The sequence below is a fragment of the Lycorma delicatula genome, chromosome 4 (genome assembly GCF_047948215.1).
Source record: "Lycorma delicatula isolate Av1 chromosome 4, ASM4794821v1, whole genome shotgun sequence".
Taxonomy (NCBI): Eukaryota; Metazoa; Arthropoda; class Insecta; order Hemiptera; family Fulgoridae; genus Lycorma; species Lycorma delicatula.
The window spans coordinates 48,090,479-48,115,753 of NC_134458.1; the positions used below are offsets into that span (position 1 = coordinate 48,090,479).

Consider the following 25,275-nt stretch of genomic DNA (forward strand, 5'->3'; position numbering starts at 1 on the left):
ATACATAATATTTTGTCATCCGTTATTACATTTTACAACGTACGTACAGAATTAGCCGATTGTATTTAATTTCAAAATTGTTACAATCATTTGTTAAAAATAAAACAATTATTTTGTAAGAGGAATAACTAAGAAACACGTACATGTTTTTACGTTGGGTAATAATCGTTGCCACTTGAAGCTCGGCATTGCCGGCGGCTACTTACATATGTACGAGGGTAAGTTAAAAAGTACAGGAAATTTTGATTTCCCTCCCAATCACTTGTATGGCAGCAATGATTTTTCTGCTATAACTCATAACCTCTTTAGGTTGTTCATTGAAAGTATTGTTTCACTGTTAGCTAATTGTGATTATGTTTAAAAGTCTGTTTAAAATGAGTGCTCCTTTGTCTGATTGCACCAAGAAAGGATGCGAGCAGTAATATGCTTCCTCAGTTTAGAAGGGATGAAACCAGCAAAAATTATTTGTCGAATGCAGCAGCAATATGGAGAGAGTTGTCTGAGTGGAAGCAAGATCTACGAATGGATTGATCGCTTTAAAAATGGTAAGTTTTCTCTCTGGAATGAACAGTGCCAAGGTAGGCCTTCCACTTCGAAAACTAACGAAAATATTGAAGCGGTTAAACAAATGATTCTCGGTAATCGACGAATTACAGTTGATGACACTGCAAGTGAGTTGAATATAAGCCATGGTTCAGCATTTTCAATCATCCACGATTTTTTAAACTTTCGAAAAGTCTGTGCTCGCTGGATTCCACATCAATTGACCAGAATCCACAAACAGAATCGTTTGAAAATTTCACAGAAGCTTTTGAAACGTTACGAAGATGAAGAAGACTCATTTCTTAAACGAATAGTAACCGTTGATGAGACATGGGTCTATCACTTTGAACCCGAGAGTAAGCGACAAAGTTTAGTGTGGAAACATCCATCTCCCATAGAAAAAAAGTTCAAAACTCAGATTTCCGCAGGAACGGTAATGATGACGATATTCTGGAATATGGAAGGTTCACTTCCCACCTAAAGGTCAATCAGTAAATAGTGACAACTACTATGAGCTACTTCGTTTACTGAAGAAAAAAATCATGTCCAAAAGACGTGGTAAACTTTCTAAAGGCATGATTTTGCTTCAGGATAACGCTCGAACTCATACGGCCAAAAAAAAACAAAAAACAGTTCTTTACCTTTAAGATCTCGATTTGAGTTGCTGAACCACCATCCACACAGTCCGGACCTGGCTCCAAGCGATTTTCATTTTTTTGGCTCATTAAAAAAAAGTTGCGAGGGAATCACTGATCTGATGAAGAGGTCATAGATGCAGTGAAATTTTTTTTGCACACCAGACCGAAAACTTTCTTCCAGGAAGGAATTCAAAAGCTCATTTAAAGATGGACTAAGTGCATAGAAGTAGGAGGGGATTATGGTGGAAAGAAAATAATGCACGTATTATATATGTAAGTACAAATAAATAATTGATTTTTTGAATTTCACTATACTTTTTACTAGCCCTCGCATGTATTAATAAACCCTTTTCATTCGCTCTACCGGACACAAATCTTAACCGATTTTGATGAAACTTTATGGGAGTGATGTAAACCTATTGGAAATAGAGCCCTATTGATTTTCAAGCGAATCGGGTAACAGGAACTGGAGTAAACGCCAAAAAACTGGGATTTTGGGTACATTTTAAGCTTTTCTTCGTTCTACTAGACGAAATTTTTTACCGATTTTGATAAAACTTGGCAGGATGATGTAAACCTAGTAGAAATAGAACCTTATTGATTTTCAATCGAATCGGTTTGCAGAACTCGGAGTTAGAGGCAAAAAACTGGTTTTTGGTTACGTTTTCAAGGTTTTTCAAGATTCTCATGTTATAACTTGTAGGGTGACATGTTAAAAAGCAAAAATTAGATTTCTGCAAGCGTCACCAGGCGCGAGCTGGTTTTCCAATTGTCCCAAAACATCAAGTTTGTAGCCTAAATCACACTTTTGCGAGTATCACAGGTTCGAGCTGGTTTCGCAATGATTGAAATTCAAAATATCCTGTTTAAAGCCAAAATCAGATTTTTGCAAGCACCGTTAGGTGCGAGTTAGTTTCGCTATAGTAAACTTGTATAATGTATTTGAATAATGTGATCTGGTATGAAGAAAAGAGGATGGTGTCCAAAAAATCAGTTTTGAATTTTTATTCGTTTTGGATCAACTTAAACTTTTTATTTATTGTGAGCACGGCTCCAAAACCAGACAAATTACGGGTAACAGTATCAAAATGAGTTGATAAGTAGCAGTATTAAGCAATTGACGCATATCTCAACAACTATCTGAAAAGGAGGAAGAAAAAATACACAAATATACAACACACAAATATAAATATACAGTAATAATACACACAAATATTAAAGTATAATGTATATATCCGAACAATACAAAGTATCTCTCAGTATTATAAAAGAATACTAACATAACATGAAATACACAAAAAATAATCGAAAGCTAGCAAAAACACTGAAATTAATATCATTTTCAAAAATCACTGCACCAGTGCAACATCCTTTCTTTTTTAACTAAAACTGGAAATCCGCCCTTCTAACGCACGTACTCGACAGAGTTCTTATAACTTTCCCGACCTCTAAACCTAGAGGGCTGGAGCTTCTTTACTAGCACCACATGCACCAAAAATCTGTGTACTACTGACCTGAATTTTTGAAAGAATTTACTTTTTTGTTCATTATATCAGTACAACTCTTGTTAACTACGTTTCACTATCACAGAGGGCAGGCAGTATGATTAATCGACAACTCGAAGAAATTTCTCTACTCAGGAGGATTAACCACTAGCGTAACTAACCAGTTCATTGAGATTAATCTGTTAAAATTTACAATACGATTTAGTAAGAGGAAAGATTTAATTAACAGTCTGGACCATCACATTTTCTTTTTTTAGACCTTTATAAAATTTATCTTCGTTTGAGTTCTGCGGTGAATGTACCGATCTAATTTTGACCAGACATAAATCTGTATTCTTGTATACATTATTAAATCATGTGTATTTATCATATTTATTTATTCCTTTACTACATACTAAAACGGTATACATTTTTTTCTACCTACAATCATCGAATTAAATTATATCGCTACTATGTAACAGTGAGGTAATCAGAAATCTCAAGAGCCCTTATCTCAACCGCAAAATTTCTTCACATTAATAGAAACTTACTCTTGTTCTATATGAATCCAACAACATTAATTCGTGTATTTATTATTTATAAAAAAAAGGTGTTGTACGAATCATAAAAGTCATACGAATTACTTCTGAATATTAGCTTCTCTCTATAGTAAACTGTTAAACCGGTTTCAAAACTTTGATGTTAAAATATATTTTTTAGATATAGTTATTAATTTATAAATGTAGAAATTGTATGTAGGCGGCTGAATTTATTTGTTAATTTCATCTTTTCAACTTATTTACTTTTATTTAATTCGTAAAAAAAATAGTTAATAAGAAAAAATCAATCGTAATTTTTTCCTGATTCTGTAATTTGTTTATTAACGTACTCTTTCGATAATTTATAAAACAGAATTTAAATAATACTAAAGAAGTTTTCAGGTATTTATTTTTTTCAAAAAATGTTTTTTTAAAATAATTTTCTTAGAAACGTAATTAATTTATTAGTTTTATGGAATAGGTCAAGTAAACTTTATTAATTTCGGAGGGGCGTTTATTTAAATATATAAAGAAATCATTTTTTGCAGTTTATAAATGAATTACTACAAAGTTCTTACTTTTATTTATCGTTTAATAAATCAATACGATATTAAATTTGGTGATTTTTAAAAAATATAGTTTTTAATTAATAAAAACTATATGTTAATAAACATTAATAAACATTTATTATATGTTAATAAACATTTAATTAATACGTAATTAGGATAATAAAAATTCCTTTCTTACAATACGAATGATATATCAATTAATCTATTAACGAGATCACATTTTTAAAGAAATTTTAGGGTATTTTGGTTTTCATACGAAAGATCCTTGATTTGAATCCCGACCAAACTTGGAATTTTTTATATGTTAAAAAACAGGTTGATTACTATAATTATGCGTTAGCCTGTTGCTGTCAGTACGAAAAAATAAAAAAATAATATTAACAGATTTTAATGGAAATCCTGAATATTAAATTACTATTGCGTAGGTAAACTGTTTAGCATAGGAAATCGTTTGATTCTCTCTGGAAAATATAAAGAAGAATCACTTCGTATCCGATTAAAAAAATTAAAAAATTAAACAATCTAAATATAATTTAGAGTACCGTATTTTTACTTCAAGCTATATTTTATTGGAAAAAATAGCGTTTTTTACTTCTCATCTGAATTCAATTCGAAGAGAACATTTTTAAGTTATTATACTTTTATATCGAACGTCAAGTCAGGTGAGAGATTCATTATCTTTATTTGTGGGAGAGAGTGAAGTTAAATAATCATTTAAAAGTTAAATGATAATAAAAAAAAAATTAAATTCATTATTGACTAACCTGTAAGTACCTATATTGCTATTAGCATTTCAAGCTCTTCCCAGGGCTCATAGATCTTTCTAAGGTTAAAGATGTAAGTACTTACAACCAAAAAACATGAAGAGTCAAGCAAAAAGAAGAAAGAAAACACGAAGGAAGCGAGAAGGCAATCCAATGTCAACGAACTCAGCCTATCCCAGACTGTTGGTATAAAAAGAAGAACTTTCAAAACTTAAAATCCCTATCTTTTCATATTACAATTATTAATCAGGCAACCGCCTACAGATACCACATGCGACTCCTTTCGCGAAGGGAATGCATTGCACCCTCCATAAAACTAGGGTCCCAGCAAGAGTATTCCTATTAGACCGAAAGACCTTCAGTGAACGGACTGAAAGGAAATCGTGTCTGGAGAAGGACGCAAATATCTCGCTAATCTCCGAAGGAATAAATACTTCAAAACCTTATTTACAAAGGACTGTAACGCAATCCCCAAATCCGTCCATCTTAAACTAAAAACAAATGCATAATCGTCACTAAAAATGAAATACCTACCGAATAATTAGAAAGACCCACCAGCAAGGAAGTGATTTTCAGGATCTGCAATGAATAGAGAGCTAAAATATCACCCCCAAATCCTTGTGCGTTCTAGTTTCTATATTATTAAAATACAATGAAAATAAATAAAATCTATCGAATTAAGTAGATTTCTGTAATTTTAAAACACTTTAAAACAAATTAATGCTCTAAACAACCCAACTGTGATAAATTGAGTTATAATATTCTATCCCACGTGAATTTGCCAATCGTAATCGCGTTTGTTGTGAGCGCTATTAGAGCTCAAGTTAAATTTATACGTACCAATGGATTTATTTTTCTTTTTAACTTGCAGATTTTATTTTTCTTCTTAAAAACAATTTTGCAGATAAATTTTGAGAACAAATTTAAGAAGTAGTTTAAAGATATTTTTTAAAACTGAGTATCTGTACAAGAAGCAAAAATAAAGATTAAAAAAATTCACTGATAAAAATATTAAACTTTTCCCATAAACCAAAAATAAGTTAGAAAAAAATCCTGGATGTCATATTTTTATTGCTAAGACAGAAAATCATTTTAAAAACAAACAGTATTGAAATGTAACAGAAAGGAAAATATATAAAGATAAAATGATGAGATAAGAGAAAAATGTATAACAAAAGTTGTACAATCTGCTATTTAGGTAACAAAATTATAAAGGATGGATCAATGTGCCTAAGGTAGAAATCAAAGGCAGACTGATACAAGCAATAACAACGTTGGAGGAAGATGAAGACTGCAATTTTAAAAAAAAACTAATCGAGACGTACGAAATAAGTAGAAAAATTTGCAAAGAATAGAAAAGAATGGAAAATAATATAATCAAACCAGTTCATTGACTCGTAAAAAAGAACCACTAAAATGATAGAGCTTTGTCAGATAAAAACGTAGATAAACAGGGACTAGCTCCTTCCCCGTTCAGAATTCAGAAGTATACAAAAAGATAATTATATATACGTTAAAGATAATTGTAACAAAAATATCACCGGTTAAAAGATGTACTCCGCAATATTAATAAATCTTTATCATTAATCCGCCTTCTGCTTCTCGATACTTCCAGAATAACAATTATTAAATTTATTACAAACATAGCTTAAGGTAATCGGAAACATTAAGAAATAAGGTACATGCTACAAGACAACATATATTAAAGAGTGGAGACAACATGATGTAAATTGCTGGCGTTCGGTATTATTAAACCAGTGTCAACACCAAATTTAACCCGCCGGGTTGGTTTGGTGGCGAACGCGTCTTCCCAATTCAGCTGATTTGGAAGTCTAGAGTTCCAGCGTTCAAGTCCTAGTAGAGTCAGTTATTTTTATACGGATTTGAATATTATAGATCGTGGATACCGGTGTTCTTTGGCGGTTGGGTTTTCAATTAGCCACACATCTCAGGAATGGTCGAACTAAGTCTACACTTCATTTACACTCATACATATCATCCTCTGAAGTAATACCTGAAGGTAATTCCCGGAGGCTAAACAGAAAAAAGAAAGAAAGTGTCAACATCAAATTAAAGCTAAAGAAAATTTTTTTATCTTTATTTGTATTTTTAGCACAAACATGCACAATATATTATTAGTTAAAATTAATCGTAATTCTTTGTTCCGTGAATTGTTTTTAATATTTTTTTCTTAATGTTTATTTTCGAAAAAAGTTTATAATTTACTTTTTTCTCATTGAAATCTTTTATCTTAATTTTCAATTTATCTACGTTTAATCTGCAATAATGTGATCGATAACAAGTGTTCAACATCTTCCTTGAATAAATACATAAATAATTTTACACTTTTTTTCAAAAAATTCGGTAGAAATAATATCATCTCGTTTGGCGCTAACATCGTCTTAGCTTTGAATTATTAATATTTAATCTGTCTTTTAACAGAAATATATACGTCAAATGTTATAGGATGTGGATAATATTTTTATTTAAGAGATACTACTCTTATTAGTACGTTAACGCGCCATACGTATCTCACAGATTATCTAACTGATGGATGGTTATGGAAACAATAATCTATAGGTTATGGAAAAAATTCAATCGTCGGTTAGGGAAGATCGCTAACGATACTTCATGAAGATTATGCGGAGATCGTGATATAGGTACTTTCCATGTAATTTTAGTTTGACTACAGGCGGAGGATTGAATAAGACACAGAAGACTGTGTTTAAATATTCCTCATGGAAGAACGCATGAGATCGGAGATTACGTTCATCAATAGGAAAACATTCATTCTGGAGTAATTTCGTAGATCAAGTTCTGAAGAGGCGTTCATCTGAAGGGCATATGTTTTTTAACTGATATGTTTTTCATAAAATTCTTCAATCTGTGAATAAGCCTAGTATCTATCAAGAAATCAGCATCGGATTAAGTATAATTGTCGGAAAGTAATGGGTTTGTTATTTTGTTTCATTTGTAGCAGATATCGATCAGAAATCTCGTTCAAGATCCTTACTTGGTCCAGTTCTGTTATTCCTGTTTTGTGGAAATGAGTTTTAGGTATGCATCTGGTGACGAGCAGAAGGGAGTATCTGTAATCGATTAACACGGCTTAACACTGCAAGGAAAAATTATTTTTCCAAGACTGTTATCATTATGACAGTAAAAAGGTACAATAAAATTGGTCGAGGTATAATTGAAACTGTTCCTTACGGTTGGGCATCTCAACCCTGGGTGTTGTAGATAATGTTTTGTTTTTCGATATTTATCCTCATATTATGTATTTCTTGATTTAATTGTTTTTTAATATTTAACTGGGTCGATAATTTAAAAAATAAATTTTCAAATTAAAATAAATATTAAGCGTGTTTCTATGCTTATTTATTTTTTATTTAATATTTAGTAATATTTACAAGATATTACACAGAAAAATTTATTCTTACACAGTGCGTATCACGATGTTCTCTCAGGACTTTTGCAACCTATTCTACTCGTGAAAATAATGGAAAAACTTCGCATAAACATATGTCCTAAAATTCTTCGTTTGCGAGTTACGGTTAGTGAAAGATTTCGCTCGGTTTCAGCTACCCCGGTGAAATGAGGTCATACTGAAAACTTTAGAAAGTTAATTATGGTAGAGAATTAGTTTCTTATGGTTTTCGACCTAAAATATCGAATAAAATAAGTCCCAGAACCGTATCTGCGTAATTTTTGAGAAATCAGGGGGAAAACCAATAAATCGGGGTAAGAAACCCTGTTTTTATGTTTGAGGTACAATAACTTTGTTAAATAGGTAAGAAACACATACAAATTTTAAACACTTTTAGAATCTAATTCTGAAAAAAATTCTTTGTAAGATAAGTTGAATAAAATAAAGAAAAATTAGAAAAATTGAATTTTATTTAGAAACAGTACATTACTACATTTGTCAGAAAAGTACTTTTTTATTGTAAACAAAAACCAAATTCTTTTTTGACAATGTAAAAAATTTGTTAAAAAAGAATTTACTACAAAAAAATGCTGTTAAATAAAATGAAATTGCACAATTAAAAAAAAAAAAAAAAAACTACTCGCATAATTTTTTTTTGTTGTTAATGACAGAAATATAACAAATTGTTAGAAAAATTATTACCTCAAAGTTGGCAATAAAATGACAACTCGCAATACTTTATTATTGTTTAAATCATTCCGTTAGCTATATTAAGTTAATCGGGTACCGTGATTTGTGCTATCGTTAGCGAAGGTTGTCTGTGAATTTTAGTTTGAAAGTGATAGGTTTACCATTGAGGTAATGTCGTACTTATTTACAACAGAGGAATACGACTGATATGGTATTAATCCTGAGTGTGTGTAATAGTAATTCTACAGTTGTTGGAGTAGAAAACGAAATACTTTTTCCGAATCACAGGGTTCCAGATCCCAAAACAATTAACGTGACTCTTCGCAATCTTCAGGAAACAGGTTCACTACATAGTATTAGTACCGGCTGCGAACGATTTCTCCAACACGACGCTGTTATTGATGAAATTATTATCGATGCATAATTTATAGAAGCATGTCAAGAAATTTGTTGAAAATAGCGGGCTCATTTTTTAACACTTATTGTAAACTGATACGTATGATGCCCTTTGGTCTATTGTACTATTTCTAAATAAAGTTAAAATTTTTCTAACTTTTCTTTGTTTTATCCAACTTATCTTACATCGCTTTGTTCAAAATTAAATTCACTATGAGTTTTGTTTAAAATTTTTATGTGTTTATTATCCATTTAACAAAGAAGCTCTAAGTCAAACAAAAAACAGGGTTTTTCCCTCCAAGTTATTGTTTTTCACCCCAGATTTCTCAAAATATACGACAGATTCGGTTCTGGGACCTATTTTATTCGATTTTTCAGGTCAAAAACCAGAAGAAATCACTAATTCTGCTTCTTAATTAACGTACTAAAAATTTCAGTACGACCTCATTTCACTGGAGCAGCTGTAATTCGAGCGAAATTTTTCACTTGCCGTAACTCTCAAACGAAGCATTTTAGAACACATGTTTATATGAACGTTTTCATTATTTTAAGGAGTAAAATATGTTATGAAAGATCCGGGTGAAATTCGTGATACACCTATATATTATTTTATTAAATTTGATACGGTTACGCGAATTTTCAATGCTAAAGATTAATTCTTATATTAAGATGCTGGATTCCGTACCGGAATCGAGTCCAAGTACAGACTTTTACCCCCATTGTGAACACTAACTCCATGTAAATTTTTGTATTTTTTATTCTGTTATTTATATTTTACGGAAATAAATTGAAATTTAAATGTATACATAATCTTTAAAAGCAATGTATTTACGTAACATTGAAGAAATAATATTCCATTCAGAAATTCTACGAATAGCCACCGCTTTTGTCTATTATTAGACAAAATCATCTGCCAGTTCTTACATTAATAGTGATGAACACGTCGACTGAAATGAGATGAACAGACAAGTTTTTAAACTTTATCGACTTTACATAACGGAATTCTATCGTCTCGAAAGCGGATCGACGTTAAAATTTTACCACCGAAATTACCTAATTTAATAATTAGAATAATAATTCAATGTTTTATATCAAGTCACTTATGCTCGCATACGACTAAAGATACAGTTTTAAAGTAATCCCGTCAAAAAAAATTTTTTCGAGCTGTAATAGAAAATCAACTCGTAATACTTACAGAATTTAATTTTATTTTTACGATTACGACATCGTTTATTAATTATTGTTTTTTTTAAGCGTGCCAAATTTTACGATCTTCGAAAACGAAGAGTCGAATCGTTAAAATTTAATTATAAATTAATCGTTAGGACCGTATAACGTCTTCGACACGAATAATTATAAGTTATATTTACTGAAAAATTTGTTAATTTAAAAAGCGCAAATATATAGTAGGGAACCGGCCAGCGATGGAAGTGTCGCCGCGTCATCGACGAACGAAGGGGATTGGCCGGGTGCGATCACGTGGTGCGGTTCGGTGGTGCGTGGGAGGGGATCAGGGGTAGTGGACGGTATGTTTACTCGACGGCCTCAGTAAGCGACCGATCGTGGTGTAGCGGATACGATGAGATGCCTGCTGCTGCCGGTGGAGGTCGCCAATCTCTCTGTCAAGGAGATCCGGTGAGTCAATAAGATGGCAGCGGCTCTACTGGTAGTCGGCAGCTGTCTTGCGCTTACCGCGGTGGCGGCTGCCGACTTGCGACCCGGCTTCGTGTCCGACTGGAGTCTCGTGGGAGGACGACCTATTCAACCGACCTGCGTCGACATACCGAAAAACATGTCCCTCTGTCACAACATCGGTTACAACAAAATGCGGCTGCCTAACTTACTGGATCACGATACGATGGCCGAGGTGTCTCAACAAGCCGTTTCTTGGGTACCGCTCCTCAACGTCCGATGTCACCCGGATACCCAACTCTTTTTATGCTCCCTCTTCAGCCCCGTATGTTTGGACCGTCCGATATACCCCTGTCGAAGCCTCTGCAACAAAGTGAAACAAGGCTGTGAAGGACGCATGAAGACCTACGGGTTTCCCTGGCCCGATATGTTCAGATGCGACAAGTTTCCCTTGGATAATGACATGTGCATCCGGCCGCAATCCGGCGCTGACCCGGTAGAAGGTGAGTGCCATCTCAGTTCAAGTGTCGCTTACTATTCATAATGCATGCATCCCATCCCCGTCTCCGAAACGAATTCCTACCGGACTCTCCGTCGGCATCTCGTACTCGCGCTGACCTTTCTTACACGATGTACATGACACTACGGTGATGACCGACGCTGACGACGCGGACACACTTTGAATAATTTACTACGTACCTCTCTCCATACAATAACGAACACGTCACCTCACCGTACCGAATATCACAACCACGTTCATTTAACTTTTAATACGTCTCTTCCTTACTAATCGTTACCGATTTTATATATTGAGACTGAGACTGACATTAAATTCCAATACCTATAACGTCATCGATTCGCGAACGATCGATCGGGTTTAATCCGTATAATAATTAAATCGTGTCGATTAAAACCGGCAAAAACCGACTTTATTAGCTGAACGTTTTTACGTACATTCTATCGACTTTCAAATTAGCAGTACTGTTTAAAAACAAACAATAATAATAATAATTCGCTTTCGCTTAATTTTTAGTATTATCTTTTAATTTAAACCTAATGTAAAAGATAGAAAAATAAGTACGTTAGTGTATACTTTTAAGGTCACTCGTAAAATAAATAACAAGCTATAAATCTATGTTTAAGATATACTCGTATGCTAAATTTAATCGAAGTAGAATATTACATATCGGCTACTACGCCGAAGTAGCCTGTTGTTATTATTAATATTGTAATTATAAAATTTAGCTCCATCGATTATAAATTGTCTGAGAGATTAGATTAGCGTATAAAATTATAAAGTTGTAACAACGGCGGTTACTCTTACTTAAAAATTATATTAATTAAATGATTTGATTATAGTCGGTCAAATTATTTTATACACAATGAGCGTAATTTTTTTAATTCACAACTGAATTTTTATTTCAAATCATTTAATACTACAAACAGATTAATCTATTTTTTTTTTTTTTTAATTAATAAAATTTATTTATTTATAATTAAGCATTTATTAAATAAATTTGTTAATAACTTCATTATTATTATTAATAAAATAATTTAAAATTAGGAAAACCGATTAAATTTAGTCTTTAGTTAAATTCTATTTGGCGGACTAAAAATCGGAGACATAAAAAGCGTTTTAAGCATTTTTCAATCTTTATAATATCCAAATGATTTATAAGGCAAACAATTTATCAAGATGTTAAAAAAAACGCTTGTAAAAAAATTGTGTAGATATTTAATTGATATTTTTTTCTATTTTCATAATATTTTACTATAAATTTTAAATATTTAAAGGATGTTAAAATGCCATATTTCTTAAAAAATAATATTAGGGCGCAGTTGTGTTTTATTTACTAAATTTTAGAAGGGGGTATTTGACGAAACTACCTGACACTTGTAACGAAGAAGTGAAACAGATTTTTTTTTTAGTCGTGAAATATTATCATAATTTAAGCTTAGAATAACTTCATGACGATTTTAATTATTTCATATCCTCGATATAAAACACCTCCTTGGGCTGGGGCTGTGAATTAAAAAAATAATACAAAGATAAAAACCGAGCTCCTCTAATTTACTTATACTCACCACCAGTTAGCTATAGATCAAATTACCAATGATTAGTTTAACCATGATAGTGGAACGTCAATTATTTGGGTTGACTTATGCAAGGCCGAATCCGGATAGTTAGGAATTTAAAAAAAAAGTTTATCGTACGTACTGCACATATCATTCTAATGTTTAGTAGATATTTAATAAAAAGACAAAAAATAAATAAATAAATGTGCTTCATTAAAATTAAAAAATATACTTCAGAACTCAAAGTGCCATACGAATTACATATAAAAAAAATATATAAATAAAAAATTAATAAAAAATCTAGTAAAACAAAGAGCAATAGAAGTATATTCCCTATTGAATCAAAGCTTTATTTGAATAGTTTTCTTTAAACAGTTTATAAATTGTTTTAAATTGTCTAGTACGATTATAAGCCATCCGTATAGTTGAACATTTGGAAAATTGACGTTCGGATAATCAACGCAACACTGTAATGTTTTACAAAAATCGGTGCACTCATTTTGATAAGCTTTGTTTCGAGTTAGGGGCCAAAACCTTTGGTCGGTACCAAAAATCAGTCCTTTTTATTAAGTTTACAAAAAATAATACCGAAATTTACTCACAGTCTACCAATATAAATAGATAATAAATATAAATAATAAAGTTTTAAGCGATTTTTTATTTGCACGTGCTAACGTAAATACAGTTTCACACAGTTGTATCAATTTTTCCGACTGAAGGAAAAACAAACCGTGAAAAATCATTGAAATATCAACGATCGAAAAGATTAAAATTATTTCTCAATCGAGCATGAAAAAAGAAAAAAGGTAATACTTTTAAAAAATAAATAATATTGTTAAGATGTATAGTAAAACTAGAATTAATGTTTACAGTAGTATTTTAAAATGGATTTACACTTTATTTGTTTATTCTCCCGTTGTAGACAACGATACGATTGATGATACGATCTGTATTATAATTCCGTATCATTAAGAAAAATTAATACAAATTATGCGAATAGATGATACGGCTTATAATAGTGTTTCATATATAAAAAAAAAAAATAACGGGAAATAACGGGACGAAAATGCAGTTACAGGTGTAGACCTGGCTAAATAGACTTTAATATCACTTTATTTGCATTCCAGTAACAGACCTACCTGTACCTTGAAAAGGTTACATACATGCAATAAACGGTTAGACAAAACTCAGGCATACTTTCCATTAAGTACACCGTACAACACGAAAAGGTTGCACTTATAACAACAATTAACTTTTAAAAAACTTTATATACATTTCATATTATGAAATATATATGATTAAATACGATTTAAGAATCCGATTGCTGTATAATATTTTATATTAAAAACTAATTTCTTCTTAATAATTAATCGAAATAATTTGAGGAATTTATTCATAAAATTTATTAGTTTATTTGTTGTTGAAATAAAACTCATTTATTGTTCGTGACCTTTGAATTATTAATTAAAGTTTTTTATTTAAATTTTAAATCTAACAACACTCCGTTTAATTTTGAGGTAAGATTTTTAATTCTAGTCAAAATCTTATATTATAATAATTTATTATAAATTGTAATCGATATAAATTTTATAAAGAATTCTATATTTTATTTTAGATTTTATTTCATTAAAAAACGGATAATTAATTCGAGACTTATTGAGGATTTAAAATATGTTTATTTAAAATACAAATACTCATCCTTTCGTTACATAAAGGTTTACAGCTTAATTGTATCCAAGGTAGTTAATTATTCAGTTTCATTTTTATTAGTTTTCGGGCTTATCTATAAGCTTCATAGAAAAAAATTATTAATAACTGGTGGGACAAAAGTTTCTAAAAAGTTTGAAAATAAATTAATTCTATTTAAATACGTCGAATACAATATTATAAGTTTTAAATTGTTTTGATTATTTAATAATTCTATTTTGTTATGTAATTTTTTACAAAAAATTAATATTTTGCGAATATAATTTAAAACTTAAAACGATCGGGTTAAGTTTAGGTTCGAACAGTGATTTTATTCTAGTTTAAAACTTAATCGGTTGTAAATTGGCACGCATATCAAAGATAAATAATGCACAATATTTTCGTACGATAAGTTTGAAAATTAATCTTAAAAAAATATATATTTATAAATTTCCGGTTAGATTGAAAATTTTACGATTTGAAATCACTCTTTAACACTCAATTTCATTAATTTAAAGTTGAAACGATTAAAACTGGAACTACATATAAAAAATTTAGCGACTAAATTTTTACCTAAAAACGTTTTTACTCTGGAAAATTATTGTATAGGATTACATTATCTTTTCATCTCGTGTTTGCTACGGTTTAATAAATCCCATTTATAATTACTATGCATTTATTTTTCCTAATTCAAGATGGTGTCATAGGGATATATTTAAGTTACAGAAAGGAAAAAACACTTGTGAATAATACAATAGAATCTCATTGTCAACGCTACATCTTGAATAACATTCTTACTACTTACACCTTCCCAGTATATTTATAAGTTACCACCTTTTTCACACAATGACAACCCGTCCTGGTGACTCATATAACATAAGAGATAAGAATAAATTTTCTCCGAATCATTACACATCAATATATATATATTATTCTTACTATAACTAGATAAAAAAATACGAATAAATTCTTTTAAACGGATTTTCTCACGAAAGTTTTTTTGTAGAAGAAAGTTAAGAAAATAGCTTTTTTGAATTAACATATTTAAAATTTTGATTGTAAATTGATCGCTTTCTGCTTATATGTTCTTATATAAATTGCAAATAGATTACAAAATCTTTCTTTTTTAATTGTTGTTTGATTTAACTTGATATTTTCTTAACTCCTCGGTATGAGTTTCTGTGTAAATTGAATAATAAATTAATTTAATTTAAAATTATGCGTTATTAAAATTTAATTGTAAAAAACGACTTATTTGGTGAAACTGAAATCAGTGTAAAAAATTCATAAACAATTTTTTTTTTTTAATAAAAATATATATTTCTAATATTTTACCGAAAAGTTTTGAAAATTTTAAGTAACATTATTAAACTTTTCACGTATAAATTTACGGGAATTTTTTTTTATTTTTCAAAATAATTTTTTCAGAAAATTTGTTATGATTCAGAAAGTATTTTGGGAATTGGACCTTTATAACTTTTGGTTATAACTCAAAATATTTATCTGATGATGATAATAACAAAACAATTATAATGATTGTTCATTTCATTACGCGTTAAAAGATTAAACGAAATTAATTTAGCAATTTTTAATAGCGAATAATATAGATACAGTAAAATCATCACAGAGAGAACGCATTTTTATATATACAAAAACTTTTTAAAAGTGTGTTTAATTCAGGACAGAACACTCAAATCTATATATATCAACAAAAATCTTATTTGCAAATGATTAAAAAACTAAATTTTTCGACCGCTTCATCTGAAATTATATAATTTTACTCGTTACAATGATTAGATTCTATATTCTTATTTAAAAAAGGTGATCCTAATAGTGTGGGAAGTTATTGCTCTTCCACCAAGTTTCTCTAACATTTTTGAAAAAGCAGCATTCGTAGTCTACAATTTTTGGAGCCGACCAACAAAAGCCGATTTTCTAATAAAAAGCCAATTTGAATTTCGTTCAAATAAACTTGTAAAGTAAGCTAATTTCAAGTTTACTGAGAGAGCGATCGATAGTATAGACTCAGGTCAAATGTGACGGGATGTTTCTTTGACTTGAACAGGGCTTTTGATACGGTACAAAGTGATGTTCTCTTTGGTCAGTTGAGTTCTGTTGGGATCGGGGGAACTGTTTCAGCTGGCTTAGGAGCTACCTGACTGATACGTTGAGATTCGGTATAATTGAGTGGACCATTTAAATTATTACGAATCACAATCGCAAACACTGAGGGTTGGTGTGCCACAAGCTCAATCCTTTGCCCTATCTTATTTTATATTATGTAAACAGCATTAATAAAATCGTACCGAATGCTAATTTAACAATTTTTGTTAACGGTACTAGTTTGATAAATTTTAAAACAACCTATAAATAAATGAATGGAATATATTTATTAAATTAAAATAATTGCCCCGATATTTCCAAAGTATTTGTTTGTTGACTAACTGCTCTGACTGCATGAATTTTCATAGCGGATTCAGATCATCTGTCTTGACATCTAGTCTTTTAGAGAGCCAGCCTTTGGAAGAGGTTAAATCTACCAAGTTTTTAGGAGTCTCAATCGATGACCGACTGAAATGGAATTATCATGTTGATCGGTTGTCCTCAACTTTGTCTTCTATCTGATAAGAAAGGTCCTACTGGGAAACCAAGCTCTATCCCTTATCTGTTACTATGGACATTTTTATTCATCATCTAGCATATTGTATTTTTTTATGGGGCTCATCTTCGATAAAAAAATTGAAAAAAATTCTTCTCCTTCAAAAAAGAGCAATTAGATATATTTTTTTATAAGACCTCAACCGGTTCCATGAGTCTTATTAATCGCAATATATTATTAACAATTCCATCCCTCTTTATATATGAAATAATTTTATTTTCTGTTAAAAATAATCTAATTATTGATTCAAGTTACCGTAGATATATTACTTGCCATAGAGGTTTTGCTTTTTCTCGAGAGCATTCGATAAAAAACCTTCATAACTGGGAAATAAGTTTTTAAGAATAATTCCCCGAGAAATATTTTTTTCTAATTCATAAAGTATAGGGCCTTTGATCAACTGTGGTCGGTTCAAAAATGTTTTTATAATGTTGGATATTTTTTGATCGGTGGGGTTTTGATTGGCATATAAATTGTAATCGATATAAATTTTATAAAGAATTCTAATTTTATTTTAAATTTTATTATACATGAAATTCGGTAACCCAAAGTATACTTCCAACAAGATGGCGCACCGCCACACTGAGGTTTACATGTTAGGGACTACCTACACGAACAATTTCCTCGACGTTGAATGATTCCCTGGCTACTTCGATCTCCTGAGATTACGATACTTGATCTCTTTCTTTGGGGGTTTGTCAATGATAGGGTGTACGCAACGAAGTTTGTCAACATCGATTAACTAAAAGAAGAATCAAAAGTGTATGTAATTAATGTAATAATTAATTATTACATTCTTCGTAATGTAGGGCGTTTACTTATTTTTATAGAAAATAAATAAATAAATGTGTAATTTTTAAACAGTTTTGTACTTCTGCTTTATTTTAGTGAATATTTAATTTCAGGACTCAGAACAGCTGTAAGTGAACTCATGTAATAAGCTAAATAGTAAAAATTTTCTTTATTTTTTATTTATACCCTAATTATGAACATTATTCTACTAAAAGCTTCAGAATTTTAAATAAACAGCATGTATACAAATAAGATGATGTATTCAACAAGAAGAAAGTAATTTTTCATTACATTTTTTATCTGAAAAAATAAATGAGTTAATAAAACGCTAAAATGTCTATTATATTATTTATAACAATCTATTTTTGTCATCATTTGAATGGTTTCTTGCGATTCTTAATTCGTTTCTTTGCTTTGCTAATCCTTTATTTTCAAAATATTTAATAATTCCAACATCCTAAATAATTTGATTTACGTATAAGGTACTAGTATAGATCTATTCTTAAAGTTTTTACAGTTTTATTTTTATCAGTACACCGGTTCTCAACCTGCGGTGGTATATATTTTTCTTTTTTACTTAACGATATCACCTCATAAGCTTGAATCTTGTTGTGCATGGGATATGGAAATGGAATTTTGTAGCGTATGAAAAATGCCATGCCTGACCGGAATTCTAACCCAGGACCTCCGGATGAAAGCCGAGACGGTAACACCCGCCACGGAGATCGGCAAATCATCCCACAATTTTGTGATTACGCGAAAAAGATTAGCAATGATAGAAAAATAGTAATAATAAAGAACAAAGTTTTATTATTATTTGTTTGCTAGGTGTAATGACTTAGTATTTTAGGCTACCTGATGACCGTGTGTCCAACAATTTTATAACTATTAATAGATCAAAATGTGTTTAAGATTATTTAAGTTTTGAATGCAAAAATATGTTTACTCTGTTTCCGTGTAATCTTATGTTCTGAATCAATTTATTTCCTTGAAAAAGAATCAGTTATATGTATCAAAGCATTTTGGTAGAATGGGGTGGGGAAATAGAATTATTTATGGTAATGTGCTGTCAAGGGATAGACAATTAAAAGTAGTATAGATTAATTTCTAAATTAATGCTTGATATCAGCACTCACTTTTTTATACATATACATAAAACGCTTTACTTGTTTATCGTAGTCTACTTTTGATTTGGTTATTTTCATGTTATGCTTTACTTGTTCATTGTGCCTAGCCGATCAATGGCCTTATATTTTGTTCTCTTATCTTAATCTGTCAACCCATTGTCATTATTATTTCTATTCCATTTCATTTCTTTGTTTTTATTCTCAATATTATGGTTTCTTTTCAAATTGAATTCATTTCTAGCAATAAAACAGTGATCAACATTTTTTCAATTTTTTTCTATAGAAAATTACAAGAAAATCTTAGTGCCTTTATTTTCTTTCTTAGGTTCTTACTTTTCCCTTAAACCTTTTCTTCAAATTCCTTTAATTAATGCTTCTCTAATCATAAACTAAAAAATAACGGGGGGGGGATAGACTTTCTTCATATTACATATTTTCTCATCGCAAGTTCCTAATCATGTAATTATAACAATCTACAACTAAAAACTTAATTTATAAATCACAATAGTAGTAAAATCTATAAGTATAAATAAATAATACGGTGATAAAGTAATATTTCCAGTAAATCAATAAATCAATCAATCGATTTAATTAATTAACACAAAAACTAAACAAAATACTAAACGTAAAATTAAATGAGGGGAACGGTAGGCGCAAATTAAATTTAAAAAGGCTATATTTTTAATATTAATTGCATAATTTAATTATTAATTGACGGTAATTCCATATGTATTTAACAAAAATTGTTACGGATGGTATATAATTTTTCTCTGAACATTAGGATAATTCAGAGCTCTACGAAAGGATTATTGAAATAAAATAGGAAAGCAAAATGCTCGACAACTAAATTAAAAAGAAATTGAAATCTATAATCGGTTTTGAATTACGATTATAAAAAATTCGTCGTCAGAAAATATAAAAGAATAAATAAAATATATAGAAGGTGAACGTAAATTATTCAGCGAATTTTAGGGATTAACAAAAAATGAACAAAGTAATGTAGCGCGCGTTGATTTTTTTCAAATATTAGTGTAGGTACTAGAGTTACCGATGACCTTGAATGAACACGCCGGCGCATTTAACGACAGGGAGCATCATCAGTTGAGTAATGGCTACCGCACAGGAGAAAGCAATGTGCGTACTAAGGTTTCATGAAAACGTGTCTGTTATTACTGTTCACTGACGTTTTCGTTTAGAGTACGACCGAGATTCTCAAGAAGTGTAGTACACAAAAAAAAAAAAGTGCGGGCAAATCTCCCGTCTCCGGGGAAGTTGTGGACGAGTAAGAAAAACTTTTCAGATAAGCACGGGTAAATCGAATCGTTGTGAGAGTTGAGTACTGGGAATACCGCAATCGACAGTTGTGAAGGTTCTATACAAGCGCCTAAAACTTCAGGCATACAAAATTCAGTCGTTGCATGAGATTGAGAATGACAATAAACCACGCCCGCCGTTGTAATTTTGCCGCGGAAATTCTTGGTGAAGTGGACGAAGACAATGCGTTTTTAGAAAAGGTAATTTTCTCTGACGAAGCTACTCTCTTTGTTTCTGGTCACGTTATTCATCATAATTTTCGGATTTGAGGTAGCGAGACCCTTCATGCAGTTCGACAAACACAAGGTGATTAACGTTTGGTATGGATTGACTGCTTATGAAGTGATCGGACCGTTCTTCTTCGCCGAGCCAACGGTTACTAGCGCTGGTTATCTAGACGTGTTACAGAAGTATTCAGCACCACAAATTGAACATCGGAAACCCAAAGTTTACTTCCAACAAGATGGCGCACCACCACACTGTGGTTAAAATGTTAGGGACTACCTACACGAACAACTTCCTCGACGTTGAATGATTCCCTGACCACCTCAAGCTCCTGAGATACGACACTCGATTTCCTTCTTTGGGGGTTTGTCAACATCGATGAACTAAAAAGAAGAATCAAAGATGTAATTAATGGAATAATTCTGGATATTCTTCGTAATGTAAGGCATGAAACTGAATATCGTCCAGACATTTTACGCGCCACAAACGGTGTTCATTTGGAATCTGAAGTTAATAACTATTGTAAATAAAATTGTTTGAAATACCCTGTTCAAAAATAAAACATGCATGTAAGTACAGTGCTTTGTTATTCTTTTATTAACACCTAAATACGCTGAATAATCTATAATAATTCTGTATGTATATACATATATGAATAAAATAAAAGAAACAAAGAAAAATAAGTATTTAAAATAAAAATTAATTAAAATCTGCAAAGCAGGGAAAAAGCTACCTCAAGTTATAGAAGACAAAAAAAAAGAAAATATCAAAGAAAAAATAGGGGACAGTCCAAGTTGAAAAAAATTAATTAATGCAGTCTACAGCGCTTAAAATTTACGTCTATTGTGTTATTTATTAAATATGTTTTTTATTTTACTTTGTTAAAAGAAAATAACTAGAATTTGTTTAGTAGTGTTTCGCAAACGTTATTTATCAATTTGTTTTTTATTTATCTTATTTTATTCATATTTCATTTAGACAATACCTTTATGTCTTCTGATGATGATTGTTTAATAATCGAAATTCGCATCTTTTTATAATTTTGTTTTTTATACAGTCTTTGACAGTTTTGCTTTGGTTTATAATTTTGAAATTCTGAAATTAAAAGACGTAAAATTAAACAGAACCAAGGTATAGTTAATTCTATTTTCATCATATAATTGTATTTTTACAGGTACATATATCTTTCTATATAAAATTTAAAAAAATCTACCTGTAAAATAAGATTAAAAAAAAATAAACAAACGACACGATTAAATTAAACAATTTTTTTCGTTTAAATTAAATTGTTTTGTCATCTGTTTCGGTTAAACCAAGTATTTGAGTAAAAGAAATAAAAAGAAAAAAACAATTATTGCCAAAAATCAACAAATGCTAAATAATTAACTAGTGAAAACTTCTCTCGTTTATCGTTAAACCATTTATAGTAATTTAAGTAGTTCAACGAAAGGTATTATAAAAAGTAAAATAACTTTAGTATAAAATACTACTCCTTCCAAAAGTTTTCAAAAAATCAGAAAACGGATACACAAACTTCGATTGAGCGAAAAAAAGATTTCTCTACATTTTATCAATATAACCATCCGTTGATCAATATAACGAAACATGGTAACATTTTTACAAATTTTAACGATACGTTTTAAAATTATGGTTCTAGAAGATATATTTGAAGCTAATTTAATTATGTAACTCCATCAATGGAGTTACCGATGGCACTGTTATTATTAATGGCGTTTATTTTGAAGTATTTATGAATAATACAACTTATATTATGTCTTTTTTTTTATCTAATATGCTATTTTTGTCCGACTTTTTATTGTATAAGAGCGATTTTTATAGGTTATACCTAAAGTTTGGATGTTGTGGTTAATTTTGGACATTTGTCCAGTTTTTATGAGTTGATATATATATATATATATAGATTGATTCTGTTCTTGTATGTAGTGCTTATAAATTTCCCTAAGTATGCGTTTAGTCAACCACGATATAATATTTAATGCGATCACAGCAACTTAATTTGCATACTCGACTGCTTTGTTTTTATCAATTTATATGTTTTCGTATCAGGATAAATTATTTTACATGCGGTAATGATGTTTTAGGGTGCCATCTAAATTTCTGATAATATCAAAATATTTAAATTTTATTTCGAAAATAAACATACAATCCAAACTGAACGCGTGTATCTCCATGAATTAATACGTTCTATTCACAATCAATTATAACTGCCCCAGCGAATCTACGAGCTTGTGACGACAATGCTGACATCTCATTATATTATTGTTTTCCAAAATATTATTTTTGCGCGTAATTATTATTTTTATTTCATTTTTCGACTTAAAAACAACACGGGCGCCCAAACAATACATTTATGTTGTTGTGTGTTCAATTGTTTCCACTTGAGTTGATTACATGTATAAAAATGTTTAATTTCTCAATTTTTTAAACAATAACAATTCTTTAACCAATGACTAATGCTCTGCTTGGTTTTATGTACAGGCCTATAAAAATTCATACATGCAGTTAGAAATGATTATATTTCTATCGATTTATCTTTCGTCACGATTATATTTAGATCCGTCATTCGTAGTACAATAATGTGTGTATAAAGAAATAAATTTTAGTACAGCTAATATCGTGTTCAGTGAAGGTATTCGGATAGCGTTTTGTGCGGTCATATAATTTATAATTACTCATTGTTTTTTCACAGATATTAATTTTTCTTTATTTTTGTCCGTGCGTTATAAGTGCGGTTTGTTATGCCAGAATTTAAATCCGTAGTTAAGAAAAAAACTTAGGAAGCACGAGAAATTATCAATGAAGTTTATGATTTTATGAAAAACGAATCTTTAAAAGTAGGTAAATTAACTGAGACAAACATATAATTGTCATTCAAAAATTCGAAGAAAGAACTGCTGCTGCTTGTGGGATATCAAGAACACGGGTCCAAAAACTCAGAAGAGAAAAAAAGACATGATCTTCAATCAACATACCAATTGTGTTCTTTCAGCACGCCGAAATAGTATAAACGACGTTCGAAACCTGTCAGTGGACTGCACAGATTTGATTTAGGTATAGTTAAAAGAACAGTTAATAAATTTCAATCAAAGAAGAAGGAGAATGAATTACTTACTTTAAAAAAATAAGGCAAGAACTTCAGCCGTCTATTGATTTTAAAGGCAGTGAATCAACTGTAACTGTTATTTTGAGAGTTAGGTTTCAAATGGCGTAAAACTGAAAATAACAGAAAAATTTTAATTGAGAAATCCGATATCAGGTGGAAGAGAATTGAATATTTGCAGGCAATGGCTAAATACAGACAACGCAATGCTATAATTGTTTATTTTGATGAAACGTGTGTTTTAAGATCTCATTGTCCGAAAAAGTCGTGGTCTGATGGTATTGTTGAGGGACTTCATGTGCCGATTAATAAAGGTGATCGTTTAATAGTAATTCATGCTGGTGGAGAAATCGGGTTTATTCCGAACGCATTACTAACTTGGAAAGCCGGTTCGAAAAGTGGCGACTACCATGACAACATGAATACAAGCAATTTCATGAAATAGGCGCGTGAAAAATTGATTCCAAATCTTCCATCAATGTCAGTAGTAGTTGTTGATAACGCCCCTTATCACAATACAGGTATTGATAACGTGCCAAATTCTAACTCCAGAAGAAAAGATATAACCGATTTGCTGGAGAAAACCCATAATCCGTATAAACCATATTCCGTTTTTTTTTTAATGCTGAAACCACAGTTATATGAATTAGTAAAGTTACATAAAACTGAAGTACAAAACTATCACTTATGAACTTTTGAAAAAATATGGGCATCGAGTTCTTAGACTCCCACCGTACCATCCTGATTTGAATTCGATTGAGATGGTACGATCAGCCGTAAAAAGACATGTGGCGATTCATAACACAACATTTCCTTTCACAAATGTTGAAAAATTAATTACGGAGAAAATTAATTCCATGAATGAAGATGACTGGAAACCCTATTGTGAAAAAGTAAAAAATATTGAAAAATAGTACGAAAAAGTGGAACCACTGATAGATGAAATGACAGGACGTTAAATTTTCGTGTAGACTCTGATAGGGAAAGTGACAGTGACAGTGATTCGTTTAGCGAGGATGGTGAAGTGAACTTAACTAGAAATTTGAATTAGATGCATGAAGAAAATTCAAGTAAGCTTTTGTTTATTTTTAAAAATGAATAATTTAGTACAAATAAAGGTTATAAGAGAATTAATTACGTATTGTTTACAATTAATAAATGCAAATATGATAGTTATTACAGCGTACAATATGATAATAAATGATACTTCGATGTGATACGCGGAGTTGATGTTTTCAGGCCGAGTAGTAATATCGAATCTGCTCGTGACGTCACAAGCTCGTACATTGACTGGGCCTAGTATACGTATACATTAAACATAATGAAATATTTAGCCAACAGTATTTTCAGCGGTCTTTATAACTTAACTGAAAAAGGGACACTTAAAATACTGTTATTTAACATGTTAAACATTGTTTCAGGATTAAGAAAAAAAAATTCTATGGAATTTGATCAAAAATTCCCATACGTTTGTAAATTAAAATACAGGGTGATTCAAAAAGGGAATTCACAACTTTAAAAGCATATAAAAATTTGTTTAGATAAGTTACAGATTCGGTTGGGGTCTCACTTCATAGCAAAACTCATCAAGTT

The 25,275-nt window shown here is 30.5% G+C and overlaps 2 protein-coding genes across 3 annotated transcripts in view; both read left to right on the forward strand.

Moving 5' to 3' along the window:
* Nucleotides 1-409: 409 nt before the first annotated feature.
* LOC142322610 (histone-lysine N-methyltransferase SETMAR-like) lies at nt 410-1,024 on the forward strand. Its single transcript, XM_075361686.1, has one exon. The coding sequence runs from the start codon at nt 410-412 to the stop codon at nt 1,022-1,024; it is 615 nt and encodes a 204-aa protein (XP_075217801.1).
* A 9,584-nt stretch (nt 1,025-10,608) lies between these two features.
* LOC142323355 (secreted frizzled-related protein 5-like) overlaps nt 10,609-25,275 on the forward strand; it is a 131,538-nt gene continuing 116,871 nt past the window's right edge. For both annotated transcript variants that reach the window (XM_075362869.1, XM_075362870.1), the window contains exon 1: nt 10,609-11,185. In XM_075362869.1, coding sequence (XP_075218984.1) covers nt 10,699-11,185 — 487 coding nt within the window. In that variant the 5' untranslated portion in view covers nt 10,609-10,698. The remainder of the gene's footprint in view (nt 11,186-25,275) is intronic.

Excerpts from the sequence above, each read along its gene's own strand:
- LOC142322610 (XM_075361686.1), top strand. The coding sequence starts at position 410 with ATGCGAGCAGTAATATGCTTCCTCAGTTTAGAAGGGATGAAACCAGCA.